The 17,875-nt window shown below is 34.4% G+C and overlaps 2 protein-coding genes across 3 annotated transcripts in view; one reads left to right on the top strand and one right to left on the bottom strand.

The window, feature by feature from the left end:
* Window positions 1–2,076: 2,076 nt before the first annotated feature.
* Window positions 2,077–5,187, top strand: LOC144980649 (uncharacterized). Its single transcript, XM_078928328.1, has 2 exons — window positions 2,077–4,476; window positions 5,015–5,187. Exons 1-2 carry the CDS (start codon window positions 2,077–2,079, stop codon window positions 5,129–5,131), a joined length of 2,517 nt encoding a protein of 838 aa, XP_078784454.1. The 3' UTR covers window positions 5,132–5,187.
* Window positions 5,188–6,111: 924 nt separating this feature from the next.
* LOC144981031 (WD repeat and FYVE domain-containing protein 2-like) overlaps window positions 6,112–17,875 on the bottom strand; it is a 23,877-nt gene continuing 12,113 nt past the window's right edge. Inside the window, exons 7-13 of one of the 2 annotated variants that reach the window (XM_078929111.1) lie at window positions 17,271–17,354; window positions 12,929–13,055; window positions 12,190–12,295; window positions 10,576–10,677; window positions 9,889–10,019; window positions 8,877–8,985; window positions 6,112–7,727 (exon numbers count right to left, since the gene is read on the bottom strand). In XM_078929111.1, the coding sequence (XP_078785237.1) occupies window positions 7,698–7,727; window positions 8,877–8,985; window positions 9,889–10,019; window positions 10,576–10,677; window positions 12,190–12,295; window positions 12,929–13,055; window positions 17,271–17,354 (689 nt within the window). In that variant the 3' untranslated portion in view covers window positions 6,112–7,697. The remainder of the gene's footprint in view (window positions 7,728–8,876; window positions 8,986–9,888; window positions 10,020–10,575; window positions 10,678–12,189; window positions 12,296–12,928; window positions 13,056–17,270; window positions 17,355–17,875) is intronic. The other variant, XM_078929112.1, reaches the window with a different exon arrangement.

Here is a 17,875-nt window from a genome sequence, read left to right as displayed (position 1 = left end):
ACAACCAATTAACAGACTACCATTACAAACTACAAGTCTAACCATTCAGATTATCTTGTAGAAACAACTTTACATTAAGTCATAGAAATAACCTTTTAACTGTGAGCTGAATTTCTCCCATTTAAAAAAATCTTTTATCTTGTCATGCCCACAGATATACTATGACCATTTTCATCAAGACAGCAGTAATAGTGTGGTATCTCGGGCTGCAATAAAGGCCCCATTGCAATACTGTCAACACTGTCATGGTGAAAAAGGCAAGATCTGATTGTAAGGTTAGAGTGAAAGCATCCCCTACCTGCAAAGGGTTAACTTTTACTCATCAATATTGTGACTTATCATAACAGAGGAGACATTATAATTTGACTTTCTAACATAAACAAGGCTTTTGATTTGAATATGACATTTCAATTAATCCATTTAATCCATTTGACTGTTGTATTCTGGAAAGACACTTATTAAACAATTTGGCCAGAAAACTTGTCCTTCAAATAGCGATCTATCTAAATTTAAATGACCCTCATTTTGGCAAAAACTCTTCCCATAGTCCAAGGTTTGAGAGCTTTTGCCAAGATGAGGTCATTTAAATCAATCGCTATTTGAAGGACTGGGTTTTCTGGCCAAATTTTTAAATACATATTTTTCTAGATCACAGCAGTGAACTGATTAAATTAAGTCATGTGACCCAATAAAACAATAACATAAATATATATTATCAGTACATTATCAAACCAATATGTGTGACATGAACATTTTTCCATTACAATCAAATAATTATGCATAATTATTAACATTTGATCTGTTGAACAACATATAATTCATCGCTTCCTTCTTATCTAAATGACATATCTATCATGAATATATATACAGTGAAAGGCCCTAGGTTTAAACAGCAACCACTGTCGCTTTTGTAATACTTCAATAACAAAAAAAGACATAATATTAAATCATTTTGAAGAGCCATAGAATGATTTAAATCCTATTGGTATCTTGAGTTAAATGATTAAAAACTTACGAAAACTAGAGAAAAATTTATGAAAACTAGATTTTGTGAATTATTTCACATTGATGTCTGTTTTTAAAAAAATTAATTAATTTATAAAATGAGCTTTTATATAGCGCAATATTCACTAAACCTGCTCAAAGCACTTCATATTGAAACATTAGGAAAATGACCTTTTGGCATAAACTCATTCTATAAAAAATTATTTACAAATAGGACTGACTCTCAAAATGTCAAATTTGAAAAAGCAAATTTTCAACTAAAAGCGTGCATCATATGAAAAATATACTACTTTCAAAATTTCAATGTTCTTTTGTTTTGCGTTTGTTTTTAAGGGCTTTACAGCGTTTGCAATGCCATTTAGGCAATATCAGCGCCAGTAAAAAGGAAGAAAATGGGATAGTCAAAAGTTCTAGAATTACAATTAAAGCACCCAAGAAAAAGTAAGACAAAGGACAAAGCGTTTTGGGAGACAATAATTTTTGTATTGTAAAAAATCTCTCTGTTATGCACTGTATTATCTTTAGTTTTACACACACACACACACACACACATATATATATATATATATATATATATATATATATATATAAACCAAGGACCCCTCAATACAGGACCGGAATTTCTGAATTTCTGCCTGAGCTAGCGAAGGCATAAGTCTTCTACTCAGAAAGTCAAAACTAGTAGGTAGCAATCTATTTTTATAAACACGTCATGCGCGTAGTTATTTGTAGCATTGTGAAATTAATTTAAACAGCATGTTCTTCAAACAAAATACATATAATTCTTATGATCTTGTAAAAATGATTTTAGAAAAATTAAGAAACTATATCGTTTTGTCCAGTATCAGATTCAAGTCTAGTCAGTATTGAGAACTATATTCGGCGAATGTTTACTCTACCGGCGGAGTGAGTCGGTGTGTTTACAAAATTTGATTTCATACCGAAAGTGACTTCGTTGTGCATGTGGATTACTGTGGATAATTATATTCTATCTAAATTATATTCTAAATAGCCTTTGATTTCAAGGTAAATCTATTTTATACACTTTTGTGTTGTATCTAACTTGCCGAGATGCCTAATAAATGTGGTGTTGTGAACTGTAAGGGGAATTATGATGAGACTAACAAAGCTCGTGTCTTCAAGTTACCGAAGGATGTGACCGAGAAAAGAAAATGGTTAGATGTACTTCCCCCACGTGAAAACTTTGAAATTAACCCATCGAAATTTTTTATTTGTGAAAAACACTGGCCTCAAAACGTTGAAATGGTTAAACTTCCTGGGGGCTTTTCTAAGCCAGCATGCCCACCATCTATCTTCAATGTCCCTACATCGTGTCTTCCAACCCCAAAATCTAAGCCTCGTCCACCCAAAACTGAAGATAAACAATTAGACTATTTTGTGAAGAAAGACAAAATTTTATCTTTTAGTAGTTTCAATCCTGATAAGGAGCTAAAGAAAAAGTATGACAACATAATTATTAACCGTACCTCTGACAAATTTATTTGCCTTTTCATGACTGAGGATTACAGTGAAACTCTTGCATCTGTGATTGTTCATGATAAGGCCACACTGTGCTCCCCTCTTACACTGAATGCACATAAAATGGGAATCAATGTGCCTTTGGGGAAAATCCTCAATCCCAATAATGGTCTGGGCACCTTTTCTCAATTCTTTGCCATTGTTCACTCAGTCATCTCATATGAACACAATATTGATAGTGTTATTGATAAAGTTGTTTCTATTTTGAAATTAAATGTGAATTTTGATTCTGTGGATGACATTCAAAAAGCCAAACGCTTGAATTTTTTTACAAGACAACTAGAATTATTATGCCATAAAACATTTACCGTATCTGATTATTGTTTTGCCTTAGAATGTTTCCCCAAAGCAAATTATGAAGTCCTTCGCGAATTCCTAATCCTTCCATCTGCCCGCAAGCTTCAGTGTATTATTTCTACCACTGGCGTGGAGCAAGTATTGATAAAAACATTTTTTAAAAGTAACCCTTATCAGAAAAATTGTCTACTTCTCATTGATGAAGTGAAAATTCGCCCCACCATTGCTTATTCTGGTGGTGTTTTGAGTGGCATGGCAAAAAACAATCCAGACTGCAAAGCGAGTTCCATGCTGTGTGTGATGATGAAATGTCTTCACGGCGGACCCAGTGTCATGGTCTCAGTCACTCCGGTCTACAAATTGACTGCAGTTTACCAGTTTGAGATAGTTAAAGAAGCTGCAGCTGTAGTTGAGAAATCTGGTGGCATTGTACTTGGTTCGATTACTGACAACCACAAAATAAATCAACAGTTTTGTCAGCTGTTTGTCAGGACAACCGACTCCCAGGCCATTCATCCCTTAAATGAACAGCGTACTTGGATTTTATTATATGACACTGTTCATCTCCTGAAGTGCATCCGCAACAACTGGATCACAGAAAAATGTAAGAAACTGTCTTTCGATAATCAACATATTGGAACATTTTCTGATGTGATTGAACTCCACCAGGCTGAGAAAGACAGCATCCTGAAGTGCACTCCTTTAACGCATGCTGCCGTCCATCCTACTCGGCTTCAACTTCAGAATGTCAAGCACGTGTTGAAGGTGTTCAACGACAGGGTAGTTGCTGCATTGCAGGCAAGAGGTGCCATTGACACATCATATTTCATGCGCCAAGTTCTGAATTGGTGGAACACAGTTAATGTTTCACAGAAAGGGATGGACTGTCGACTGCGGGATCCTTGCCGGTCTGTCCAAGATGGCCATTCAACCAGTCTTGAGAATTTCCATGACTTGTTTAAATCGGCACACTCAGGACATGGCGAGAAAAGAGTGCAGTGCCTGACCCACGACACGCGGAGGGCTCTTGTTCAAACTATGGAAGGTTTGATTTCTCTTAGAGATCATTTGCTTTCAAGCGGTTTTGAGTATGTTCTTCTAAGAGAAATCCAATCCGACAGAATTGAAGGGGAGTTCTCTGTCTACAGGCAGGCAATAGGGGCCAATGCATTCATGTCTGCGGGTGATGTCTTCTGTGCCTTTAAAAAGCGTTTGGCACGGTTTGCAGCCACATATTTGACCTCTATTGAGACGGATACTTCTGTCAATGTGCACGCCTGTCAAGGAACATTAGGGATGGAAGACGCTTCATCCATAGAGAATTGCCTGGAAAGCGTGACACTGTCAGATACAGAAGAGAGTGCGGCGGCATATGTGGCGGGTTGGCTGGAGAGGAAATATGTAGAGGTGAACTATTCCGATGATGAGCCTCTTTTATCCTGTCAAATAAGTCAATTTATTCAAGAGGTCTCAAGAGGCTTTTTGACAGTGCCACATCAGTCAACCTTTGAGCTGGTCAGGGTTGGTCTTTGTTTTGTTAAACAAACAAGACACAAGGCATGCTGTCGTCGCAGACTAGTGAAAATTTTGTCAATGATGGATGATTATTACAATCTTCAATTGTCATCCCAAGGAGTAAGTGGAATTGTTTATCATTTATTGTCTTTTCTAAAGTTTAATTATTGCTTGAAATACCCCCCCCCCCCCCACCCCACACACACACATACACATACAAAATTATATAGTATAAGATAAATAAACACTATCATAATGATAAATTAGAATTTCATGTCAATAATAGGCCTAAGAGTTCACAACATAACATCAGAATTGTTTCTTCTTATTGCCCTTCCCAGATATTTCTGTCGTCCAAAGGCAGAGCGGCGTATCTTCACTTTTTTCAATTCCGAGAAAAAATTTAAAAAACTGTTGGTGTTATAGAAAGATTTCTCAGTTACAATGATTTGACAGATGGAAAATACACCATTTGTATTGTGTAGTTATGCTCTCTGTTGAGGGACAAATAATTTTTAAAATTTCGATTTTGTCAGTGTCAGTTACGTCGCTTTGCCTGTGGACGGCAGATTTGCTATGTATGATAGAATTATACAGAAAAGAAATTTGGTTGTAAAAGTGAATCAAGTAGTCTACTCCTATATCATCCTTAACCCAGATGTTCACACGCTTGGCAAATGTCCTCCTTCATGGCATTCAAAATTTGGATAGGGATCATGAAAAAAATGCCACATTATACCAAACTTCCCTTAAAAAGGCTCGGCTCGCGGAATAACCAAAGTGAGTGCTTGTTTTTGACAACAGGATTTCCATACAGTGTGCAGCATATATAAAAAAAAAGAAATACATCAAATTTTGCATCTCCAATCAGTACCTTAAAGCAATGTGAATTTTTAAAAATCTTAGACAATGTGGTGTACCACTATATGAAAATCCTCTAATATACAACTTTTGTTACTGTTGTGCCTCTTATATCATTTTTTGCGCTTTTTTTTGCTTGTGCATTGCCTGTGAACAAATACAATGTATAATTTATAGTTTTCCATCAAGAAAAATAGGGAAAATTGGATTATAGGAAATCAAATCACATCGCCTTCGCTAAAAACCTCAGGAAATCAGCGTTTCGCGTCCTTCCGTATAGATGTCCTTGATATAAACTAATAATAATGTATTGCATAACAGAGAGACTTTTTACAAGACAAAAAATATTATCTCCCAAAACACTAACTATACATTTCTGTTTCCCTTCAAGCTAGGGTATCCGACCAGGACCAGGACAAAACCAAGTAATCTCATTCCAAGACAAAGACAGAAAGCATGTTGGAAAACAGAGATATATATATATATTTATGGGTATAGAAGACACAGTAAGCACCTCCCTGCCAACTATGGGAGGTCAGGAACCCCATACAGAATGTTCCTTTAACGATGACAGTGATCAATATTAGTAAGGTCACAACACCCTGAAAATTGAAACTGTCAATTTTTATGAAAATATATATATATATATATATTGAAAGAAAACTTTTGAAATCCAGAGAAAAAAATCAAAAAAATCTATAGCTTACTGCCATCAAACCAAAGATAACACAATAGCACCATTTTGATTATTGAAATCCAGGAAAATCGATTTTTCTTGAAAGAATGAATACAAAGCCAGCCTACAAGAATGATGAACTCTGATAAAAACAGCCACAAAAATTTTGATGACAAAATCAAAATAATTTCTTTAAAAAAAAAAAAGAAAGATAAAAATAATGTTTAAAAAAGGAAATGAACTTTATTAACATAAATAAATTAAAGGCATAAGACATAATCTGTACATGTATTTGGCAAAATGAGAAGGAAAAAAAATTTTTTTAAAAGAAGAAGCAAATGATGGTGTGACCAAATAGTCAAGTGACTAGATTGTCAAAAAACAAAAACCCCAAAAAACAAAACAAACAAACACATCAGGATTGATTACTTGTATAATATCCTTGCAATGCTTTGCAGAAATAAATTTTGAGAATTAGAACTGAATTTGTAAGGACGACCAGCAGGTTTAAACCATCCAATTAATGTGAGGTGACGGGTGAGGCAGTGAGTCAAATAGAAAGCAGAAATGGTGTTATCCTTATTATGCACCAATATACAATTAATCTCTGGTTCAAGTGGAAACAAAAAACCAAAAAAACAAAGCAAATGAAAGTTGATTAAAATTTTCAGAGGAAAACAAAAGGTAACAAATTGAAAGAAATAAAAATAACTTATAAATAAATTATTCATTTAAAAGTTCAGAATTTCTGACAGAAAACTTGCTACCTCTGGATTTTGTAGTTAAAAGAGCTTGACATTAAGAAGAGATAAGAAAATTGTGCTGTTAAAATAATATTGATATCTAAAATTAAACAACATATGGGAGATGCACTTTGTTATTGTTTTTAGAAAGTCATTTTTATGATAAGCTCTCACTAACATCAATCAGACTATAAACGTTTAAGGTTACACATAGTTTTGTGTGTTGGCACATTATATCATGCTGGTGGACGTTGTGAGTATTTTAGCTAAACGCATTGCTGGACTATAGAGTGCAGCTTGGTTATTTCAATCACATCATGACAGGTCCTTTGAGTTAATGGCATCTTTGAAATCAATATCTCTTGTGATAATCTTATTTACACGTCCTCACCAATCTACAATCTCAGATATACTAGAATCGCACAGCTTGCCACGTTGATGAAGCGAGTATCTTCGTTAATTTTTTTTTTTTTAAGTGAAAATATACTCCCTTTTAACAAAATATCATGGTATTAGACACAAAAGTTGTAAAGACTTGCTATCACTATCACTAAAAACATGCCGGTAATAAAATTACATCATTAAACTGTTTGGGCTCAAGACAATTGTGTTGTATTGCTAAAACAATAAAACTTAACTCTTTCAGTGCCATTGGCCGCACTGTGCGGCCACAGCAAAAAGTTGTTCTACTGGCCAATGGCCGCACTGTAAGGCCGGTCTTGAAAGGCAAAAATAATAATGTAATCCAATCCTAGTTTCTACAAAAGTACTACTCTAAATTAAACCAATGGTTATCATTTATTTCATCAGAACATTAAACTGGCCCTACAGGGATATTTTAATTGAGATTTTGTGCCAAATTCGAATGCCACTTTGTCTTAGCTTGTCATTCTCATGCTGCCTCAATCAGGGAACAGCCATTTTGTGACAGAAATGCGAATATAGCCTCAGCGCTGAAAGAGTTAAGAGGTTTCCATAAATTTGAGTGTCTAACATGAAAATGAAGAAAGGTCCTCCAAGCCATCTCCTCTAAGTACACCGGTTTGTCTGTCTGATTGGAATCAGTAAAGTACGCTCTTCATGTCCCACAGCTGAAATGGGAAGAGAGAAAAAAAAAAAGGTAATTAAATTCTTAATCCTTGACCTCATTTAGACTTTAAAAAAAATATATTCAAGCAAATTGAGCATGATGAAACTGTGAGGAGATACACACAATATAAATATGGGCCATTATGAAGAGAGTCAAACTTTGATAAAAATTGATTTTGACAATGAGTTCTGAACATTTTTATAATGAAGTATAATGCTTTAATCTTCCATCCCCGCCCCCCCCCCCCCCCCCCCCCCCCTTACCCCACTGTCCACCCAACAGTGATAGGTTAGCTCAATTTGATAGATCTAGCAGAAAGTACTTTGCAAAAGACTAGGGTTCTATCCAAAGGGTAACAGACAATTGCTAAACCCTGTTTAATGCTATAGATACAGCAATAAACTCAGGCTCCATGGGCCTTATGGCTCTGAAGGACTACTTGATACTCTATCATTAACACCAGAGTTTGGACCTGACAAGAATAAGTAGACTCACCGTACTCAGGTGTAAAAATGAGTACCTGGCTGTTAACAACATTGTCTATGTCGGAAAAAAATATTTGTAATATGACCCAACTGGCGTCATGTCTCGTTCTATATATACATGTTGCTGTTGGTCAGAGACCCCTTGTAAAGCACTTTGAGCACGTTTAGTGGATATTGCGCTATAAAAAAGCTCAAGTTAAAGTTAAAGTAGACTACTGAAGACACACATAACCACAAAACTTTTCTACAAAACGAATCTACACATAAAGATCAAAATTTATTAAATATCACCCTCAGAGTAGATAACACAGCTTTGGCCAGACACCATAATGTAATTAAACAGATGCTAACTCGATCAATGGATATTTCACCCTTTACTTTAACCTGGGGGCATAAGGTCCCACTCTTCAATCATAAAGATAAAGATATTATGAGTTGAAAGATTTATCTTTTAAAAACAAACAAACATAAGGTCCCACTCTTCAATCATAAAGATAAAGCTATTAAGAGTTAAAAGATTTATTTTAAAAACAAACATAAGGTCCCACTCTTCAAACATAATGATAAAACTACTAACAGTTCAAAGAATTATTGTAAAAAACAAACAAACAAACAAACAAACAAAAATTACTTTTATCACTTCCACAGATGGAAATTATACACACCTTCATAACTCTGTCCTTTCCAGTGGTGAGTAAAATTTTTCTCGGTTCATCTAGGTGAGTGTGTATTACACTGTGTTTCATGTCATGGAATGTAGCGTGTGGGACTTTGCTGAAAAAGAAAGATAAGATTTTTTTTAAAAATAAAAGAGGAATTGCAGAAAGTAATGAACGATTATATTTGAAATGGACTAAATTAGGTTTGCAACTGCTGTTCCTATAGATGACAAAATTAATATTTTAACCCTCCCCTAAACTTCACATACACCCAACACAAAAACAGACATTTCTTACTCAAACAGAAAAGCAACAAGCACATTCTATACACAATATTGTTTGGCAATATGAGCTCTATTACAGAATGTCAATTTTTTTATAGCTATAGCAAAAAGAAATGAAATCTGGATAAGAAAAGTGACGTTTGCATCGTAACAAATGTGACAATTTTTCGATAGGCGGTAAGGAAAGGGTTAAATAAGGAAAGCAACTGCAATGCTGAAAATGTTTCAAAATTCACACAGGTAACGTTTCCCATTAAAATAAAGTCACCCCACTTGACAGTACATACATACTCAAATTCTCAATTGTCATAGCAGATTTATTTTTTTTCTGTTTTAAAAGGCAACTAACTGACTTGCTAACGAAAGAGTGAAAATGGAAAGGCTTTGTATGGGAAGAAAACAGTTTTGTTCCCATACGAAGCCTTTCCATTTTCACTCTTTCGTTAGTATTTTACGATCACTGGCTTCAGGCAGCCCTTACCGTTTTCTACTAACTGACTTGCCAACTTTTTCGAGGTAAAATTAAAAAAAAATGTTTTTATGGTGATCTTGTGATAATGATGACATTGATGTTGGTAATAATAATAATCATGATTTAAAAAAAATAAATTTGTTTTGAATAATCAAAAATAATTTAAATCGATAATGGGAACAAAAATCGTGATTTTTTTCTATAAAAGCGAAAGAGTTGGCAAGCTTGAGAAACCGTTTTAAAATGACAGGAATCTCCTTACTCTTCTGGTAATATCTGGTCAAAACAATCTTGACACACTCTGACCTCATACTCGTAACCCATTTGAGGTATTGTAGACATGGAGCTACAGCACTGGTGGCAGAACGCACGACCACATTTCCTGCAATGGTGCTAAATGGAAGAAAGGAAATAGTATGAGTTAAATGAATAAAATAATCAATAAATAAAACTCCCTTTATTCATCCCCAAGGGGAAAATAGTCTTTAGGGTCTATCTCAAGGGAAGACTGGAATAACCCAAGCGTCAGCCGCAAAGTGAGCTAGGGCGAGGTGACTTGCTTAAGGCCACACAGGAATTATATGACAAGAATACGAGTTTTTTAAAATGTCACTTTGGAGTCAATTTGAACAATGACTGAACAGCATACTAGAAAATAATGCAAAAATTTGAAGTATACTTGATGAAGATTGTTTGTTTGTTTTCAAGGGCGACACATTTAGGTCATATCAGTGCCAGTAATGGGGAAGAAATTGGGACAGTCAAAAAAAAGTTTTAGATTTACAATTGAAAGCACACAAGGACAAAACTAGGTAATCCCATTCCAAGACAAAGACGGAAAACAATGCGATAAACAGATATAGGGAATAGAATACACAGGGTGACCCCCCAGCACACAGGTCAAAGACCTCACCCTGTAATTGGTGATGAATAAGAGAAAATCCATTACCTGCCTGACACCAACTCTTTTGTCGGACCACATCTTGCGGAAATTCCAAAAGAAGGGAGAATCACATTTCTGGCAGGAATCACTTTCAGTCCACTCTGGAGTCTTTGTTGTTGATAGCAAAAAACGAAAAAAAATTAAGAATAAATAAATAAAAGGGGGGGGGGGGGGGGGGCAGAGGGTATCAAATGAAAAAAAAAAAATTTTGTTTACCGAAGCTAATTTTCGAGTAAACCAAGACACATACCCAAAGCAGTCGGATAGGAAAAACCTGACATGTATTTCTAGTGTTTGTCATTTTACCATCAGTCCAGAAGATATCTATTTAACATTGAAGTCTCTAATTCTACAACAAATACATTGTGACTTAGGAAAATGTTCCTACTATGGAGTGTTGTGTGATGAGTTCAATATATGCTCACTTCACTATTTGTTGTGCAATGAGCAAATTTGCAGAAATGTTTTATATGAATGCAGAGCTATCATCAGAAGATTAAAACACCCACTCTCTCTCTATTTAACTTTCTCTTTCAAAGAAAACAGAAGATAGTTGTTTCACTGTAAATTACATTACAAAACAATTGCTTAACTGACCTGCCCAGTACTACGGAAAATTCGTAGCAATACAAATTTTTGGCTCCAGCTAGAGAGCTGCATTTGCCTCTTTGACTCAATAAATCTTGTTGAAAAGGACAATTTAGTTCCTAAGACCCTATATTCATGACTTCGGAGCATGTTTTGATCATGCTGAGGGCATATTTATTTATTTATTTCTAAAGCTATTTAAAGTGACCTTTTCTTTTTCCCCTTTGAAACTACTAATTTTTAAAATTTGAAGTAGGCAGCCCTGGTTTAGCAATAGTTCCACACAAAGATCTAATACAAAAAAAAAAAAAGAGCTCTACAGTAATCTATCTCTCTTCCACGACTATTGTATAGCAATAAGTTCACTACAAGCTCAATATTTCTACTGCAATCGCAGGGCATCTGCACTAGCTCAGTGCTGCCAATCCTAGCCCTTGAAAATGTGTACAATGGAGAACCAAATTGAGTAAGGTTTTGAAAAAATATGTACAATCCTCCAAAAACTATAATTAGCACTAAATTTGATAATGGGCAATTAGACAATACTAGCAATATGAATAAACTTACTCTTTATATACATCATAAATAGTATCCACTTCCAGAATCCACTTTTAAAAATCTGATAGGACCCACCCAGATAATACTATATTGAACTCCCTATATCATATGAACGTCCATGGCAACAAACAGATAAAAGTGTTTAAGTACACTAAAAGAGTGTAAGATTGTTAAAAATTCTTAAATAAAAAAATAAAAAATATTAATGCACACATTCCTGGGCAAAATGTGTACTATATAAGCAAAAATGCGTAAGAATACACATTTCTTACTTAAGGTTGGCACTACTGCTAGCTATAAATTCGATTATCTAAGAAATATCTTACTCTGATAAAATACCAAATGAGAGCCACTTGCTGAACACTTTCAAATAGGTTTTGTTCACTTTTATAAAACGACCCAAATTCGAAAAAAAACAAAATTGAGTATACTTAAGTTTTTAAAAAATAGAAATCTCTACAAATAGTGACTGACCTCTTGTCTTTTGACTTCCATATCCCAAATACAAAGGACCCCATCGTCTGAGGCAGAAAGGAGTTGGTGGGAACACATGGCCAGGGCCAGACCCTGGACTTTTTCTCTGTTGAAAACAGTTTAAGAGGAAAGGGGAAAAAAATGAATCAATCATGTGACCACTGACATAGTTTCAATAATATAAAATTTGTTACAATTGACTCTCAAAGAGACAAAGACTACAATCATAAAGTCATTTGCGATCTTTCTCTATAAGAGCCTTTTCCACTCTCTTTATCATTTTTATCATTGGTGGCCCTTTTTATTCACTACTTACAGTGTAAATCAATCACTCTCAGTTAAAAGGACTACCTCCAACACGGTAAACTCACAATCTTTGAGAAATGCCAAAGATATCTATGATGCAATTTGTATATCAATCTTATGACTATCTTTAAATTTAGCAGAAAAGATTGCAATAGGGAATGAGATTAGCGGAAGAGTAGCATCCCTTGATTGGACGTCACCGGCGGAAAAATTATTAGAGAGAGACCGTCAAAATGGTTTTACGCATGCGTCTCTCTCGTCTTCGCTTTCGGTGAAGTGTCTCATGCCACTTTCACCGGAAGCGAGGACGAGAGACGCATGCGCACAACCAACATGATGTTCTCTCTCTAATAACTTTTCCACCAGTGACGCCCAATCAAGGGACGTTACTCTTCCGCTAATCTTATTCCCTATAAGCATACAAGAAACATACTTATGTCCTTGCAGTTCAAAGGCGGTTCCCTTCCTTCCTCCGATATCCCAGACTATAACTGACTGGTCAAAACTGCCACTGAACAATAACTGGTTTTCTGCATCCCATGAAAGACAACGTATACTTCCTGTAATGAAAGAAGAGACAAATGGAGAAATATATAAACAATACACATTTATCACCCATCCTTTCAAAGCCTATATGGATGTCAGGGATTGTACTGTTTATTATCATGGTCACTCAACCCTAATACCGACTATATCCGTAGTTTACCTTGGTTACTTTTAATCCATGCCTATTTATTACATTTTTATGAGACAAATTATAGGTGTAGTATCAAAGCTAATATTTATAGTTTTTTCACGTTAATCATAGTTAAATAAAACTATTGATGTACATGCTCACTTTTAATACATTTTTTCCAATTTTGAAAAGTAGCAAAAATTTCTACGATCGAGTAGTTAATAAGGGTATGCATGTATTTGTAATTGTTTAGAGTCAAAGTGTCAATGGAACTGGAGTTTGTCCCAATTTCTGTAATGTTGAATGACAATAACAACTAGCCGCTTCCCTTCTAAAAGAACAATGGACTATAACAAGGTTCTTTCTAACAAATCTAACAGATCCAGTGACTCAATCACTTCCGTACAGACAGATGGGTAAGAAAAGAAAGATATTGTCCCCTTTTCTTGCCATTACAATTGAGCTATCTGGAGTCCTGTGTACATTTGTGTGTTAGAGTATTTCGAAACACTCCAAAAATAAAGCATCCTAAGTAAGTTACTGCAAGAAACGTAAAAAATCGTTTCAGACATTTGGCCTCAACCTACCAGAGATGTATGCTTTTCCTAAAATTTGAAACATTAGATTAAAGCTTCTCACAATTCAAAAATAAATGACAAATTACAGTTTTCAAAATCCCCTTGGAGGGTGGATTTACTATAGCTACCTTGACTGTTCATCCAAAAAGGGGAATCTCCAAATGTATTCTTTTTTTAAAGAATTTAGAAATCAACTTTGAGATTTGGTAAACAACTGATCTTCAAGATAAAATATGGATATAGTGGCAGGAGTAAAAGAAAAATAAATGATGAAATAATACCAATATTGCACAAGTTGAACTTTTTCATATACTGTAGATGCAATAATAAAAAGTCTTGTTCAAATACGCAAATAAAATTTAAGGAGTGAAAGAAAAATTAAATTAAACAATATAATGTAATGGTTAAAAAAGCATGTGGATGCAAGCTGGAAAAAATTGACAGAACAAAAAAGTATCGGAGTTGGTCACAACCTCTATTGCCTGGCCATTTGAACAGACGAGTTTATGACGACATGCACATATTAGCAGGCCTGAATTAACATTGTTGTAATGCATATACTATAATGCGATGTATTGGTTTGACAGTATGTTCATTACAACAATCAGACCTGCATATAAAATATAAGTATATGTCGATTTATGGGAATACCTGCTTTACTTTTAAAATATATCGTGCAGAAATGGTGTGAACATTTAAACATATGAGTGAAAAAAATAAATTATAAAGATATAAATTGTTATTCACCTCTGTTAAAGACAGAAAAGGTGAATAAAAAGATTCAATTTTGGACAAATATGGTGAATGGAAAAAAAAAAAAAAAAGGTACATAAATTTAATAATTTGCATGACGCATCATCATTCAGTGTATAAACAAATTAGTTTTTTTTAAATATATCAAAACATTCCCAGGGTTGCTTGTAAGATAACTTGCCAAACCATGATGATTTGAGAAAAAAAAGGGGACAGTATAAAAATAAATTACTGGCTCATTTGCCTAGCTAAATATACGATGTTTAAAATCAAAAGGGCAAAGTTCTTATAAGTGTTTGTTTGTGTGATATACTTCAGAAGCAAATATTTTATCATCACATGGAATTTTGACATAAAGATGAGGATGGGGAAAAAATAAACATTTATCCCATGATAAAAAAAAAAAAATTAATTTATTAATCAACTCACTCAATTCAATTGAAATGTAAATAGTAAAAACATCTTTTAAAATTAAAACAAATTCAATTCCAAAATTTCATTTTAATTTTCTTTCAAAATATGTTTTGGGGGGGAGAAAAGCAATTTAAGAACAAAGCAAGAATGAAAAATGAGTGATAAAATATATGAAGGTGATATACATTGATTGGTGGGAACGTCTTTCTTATATTCAGGGCTCCTGAAATTATTGAATAAGAACAAGTATATCAACTCGAAGATAAATATATATATATATATATATTATATAACAAAAATTTAGTTTTAACAGCTCTCAGATCAATTTTTCAAATATGTTATAGCCCTCAGGTTTAAGCATCTTCATGTACAACTCTCGTCTGTGTCATTTCCGAGCAACTATCTTTTCATGAGGAACAACAAAACTACTGTTTATTATTGGACTACAGAACAATGTGTTCTGCATCTAATTCTCATTTATAAAACGACAAAATCTAAGGATGTTAACTGTGAAGTCAACAGAACAAAAATCGCTTTGCATTAAAAAATACAATTTTGATTTATATGGATGTATCCTTTCTGGAACTTTCATTTCATTAAGTTTGGTTATAATATTGCATTTATAATAGAGAGCAATTATTCTATCATTTACATCCTTACTGAAACTTCATTAAGTTTGGTTGATATTGCACTTATAATGAGGAGCAATCAATAATATCAATGAACAACTGGACAATTTTATTTTCAATTTTAAAACTGAAAGTTCCAGAAACACAGTGTATTTTAGCTGCCTTTTAAAAGAAATAATAGCACGAGACCATCTATTTAAAAAAAAAAAAAAAAAAAGGGAAGGGAGGGGGGGGGGGAGGGAAGTTAGGATGGGAGAGGGACAGAACAAGCTAGACCCTTCACATTCCTAAGAGGAATCATAACACCAGAAAATAAGAATTTGAGACCAAAATTTTTTTTTTAAAAATAGGAATCTCTTCCCAACCAAACTACCACAAATTTTGCCACCAAACACATGAAAACAGTATTCTGACATAGCTGGCAAGACTATCACATGTGTTGCGTAATGGAATGGGGAAAGAGGAAAGGAGTGCAAATAATTTTCCTACTTACCTCCCTCTGGCAATCATTAAAAACATTTTTTTCATCTTTCCAACCCCCCGCACACACATTTTTCTTTTCTTATGGCTATCATCGTTTTAGAGACAAAGGTGCAATGGCGGAAAGGAAGAGTAAAAATAGGAAAGATTCTGCCAAAAGCGGACGGGTTGGCAGATATGGCAAGATCATCTGCACATAAGTAACACAACACACCTGCCCCATTTGAGAAAAGAAACTGTCAGTACCAAATGGTTCTCATTATTTGGATTTCACATTTTATCAGCTTATGTTCCGTTTTATGCCTATGCTTTTGACATTTTCATAATCTATAGAGTTAATGCAGTTTGTTTTTATGGGTTTTACGGCGCTTGCAACACATTAAGGCCATATCAGCACTAGTTAAAAGGAAGAAAATGGGAGAGTAAAAAGTTCTAGAATTACAATTAAAGCAACCAAGAAAAGGTAAGACAAAGAGGAATTTGTTCAAATAGGAAACAGATGTAGATTCCAAGAGCACACTATCAAAGTACTTAGTCTGAGGTCACCTAAAAGTCTCATTCAGACACAAGCACAGGTCCACACAAATAGGAATACACTCAAATGTTTACAAATCATATATAATACGCAAACAAAACATAATATAGTGCAGAACAGAGAGATGATTTACAAGGAAAAAAATATAATCTCCTAAAATTAACTATAAATTTGACTGTTTCCCTCTCAGCCAGGACAAAACCAAGTAATCTCATCCCAAGACAAAGACAGAAAGCAAGTTGGAAAACAGATATAGGGGGATAGAAGACACAGGGAGTACCTCCCTGCCCGCTATGGGAGGTCAGGAACCCCATCCAGGAGTTAATGCAGTATTATTCACCAGCCATTCATAGAATCACAACAAATGGATATAACTACTACTACTATAATGACAAATTTTCTCCGAAATTGCCATAACTCCCTTTTTCCTGGCACAATAACTGAATTATCTGGGTTAGATCCATTAATCAGACACACTGATGAACATTTATTGTGTTTATGATATTGTGTCATCTACTAGATCATTCTAAAAATTAATAAAAGCAAAAAAAAAAAAAACATTTTTTGTTAGATAAAAAGAGGGGAAAGACTGAACTTTGAGAATTTGAATCCATCCAATATCAGAATCATAAAATGGCATTTAACAGAGACAGGCAGTAAAGAATTTAATAAAATTATTTGGCCAATGAAAAAAAAAAAAATTACTGTACCGGGAAAGCCGATAAACAAGCGAAGGTAGTCAACCCCGTGAGCAGGGTTTTTGGACAGATCTTCTCGCAAGTGTAACAGGCGCACTGTAAACAAATGGGTATAGACAAAACAGGTAAAACTAGGTCAGTTTGCTGGGATAGCACTTTGAAAAAAAGGACTCTGGTCACCATAGGGAAGGACAGATTACTACAAATCAGGTTTACTTGGAAAAGGCCAAAGGTCGAAATGTCGCTTGTTTTGTGTTGTACCCTTATTTAAGAGTCACATTTACTCCCTTTATCTTTCTTTCTATTTTACAGATCTCCATGAGAAACGGCAAATGTCAGAATATTCTGCCTATGAAAGTCATTTTTGTTCAACAAAAGGCTTTGCATTTAAAAAAAAAAAAAATTTTTTTTTTTTAAAAAAGAGAGAATTAATGAGAATGAGAAAGGACCAACTTCGGTCGGAATTCAACGCTGACAACATAAGAAAATATAAAAATCAATCAAAATGACATGCGATGATTTATCAACATTCCCAATTTTCTAAAAACAAGATTTTTTTAAAATTAGAGGCATTCCACCTCATAAGTGATCAATTCCAGCCAGCATTGGGTCCTTAC

The sequence above is a fragment of the Berghia stephanieae genome, chromosome 10, assembly GCF_034508935.2.
Source record: "Berghia stephanieae isolate SIO BIC M18660-M18661 chromosome 10, UCSD_Bste_1.3, whole genome shotgun sequence".
Taxonomy (NCBI): Eukaryota; Metazoa; Mollusca; class Gastropoda; order Nudibranchia; family Aeolidiidae; genus Berghia; species Berghia stephanieae.
Note: the sequence above shows the minus strand (reverse complement) of the source record. Positions and strands in the feature narration are given on the sequence as shown.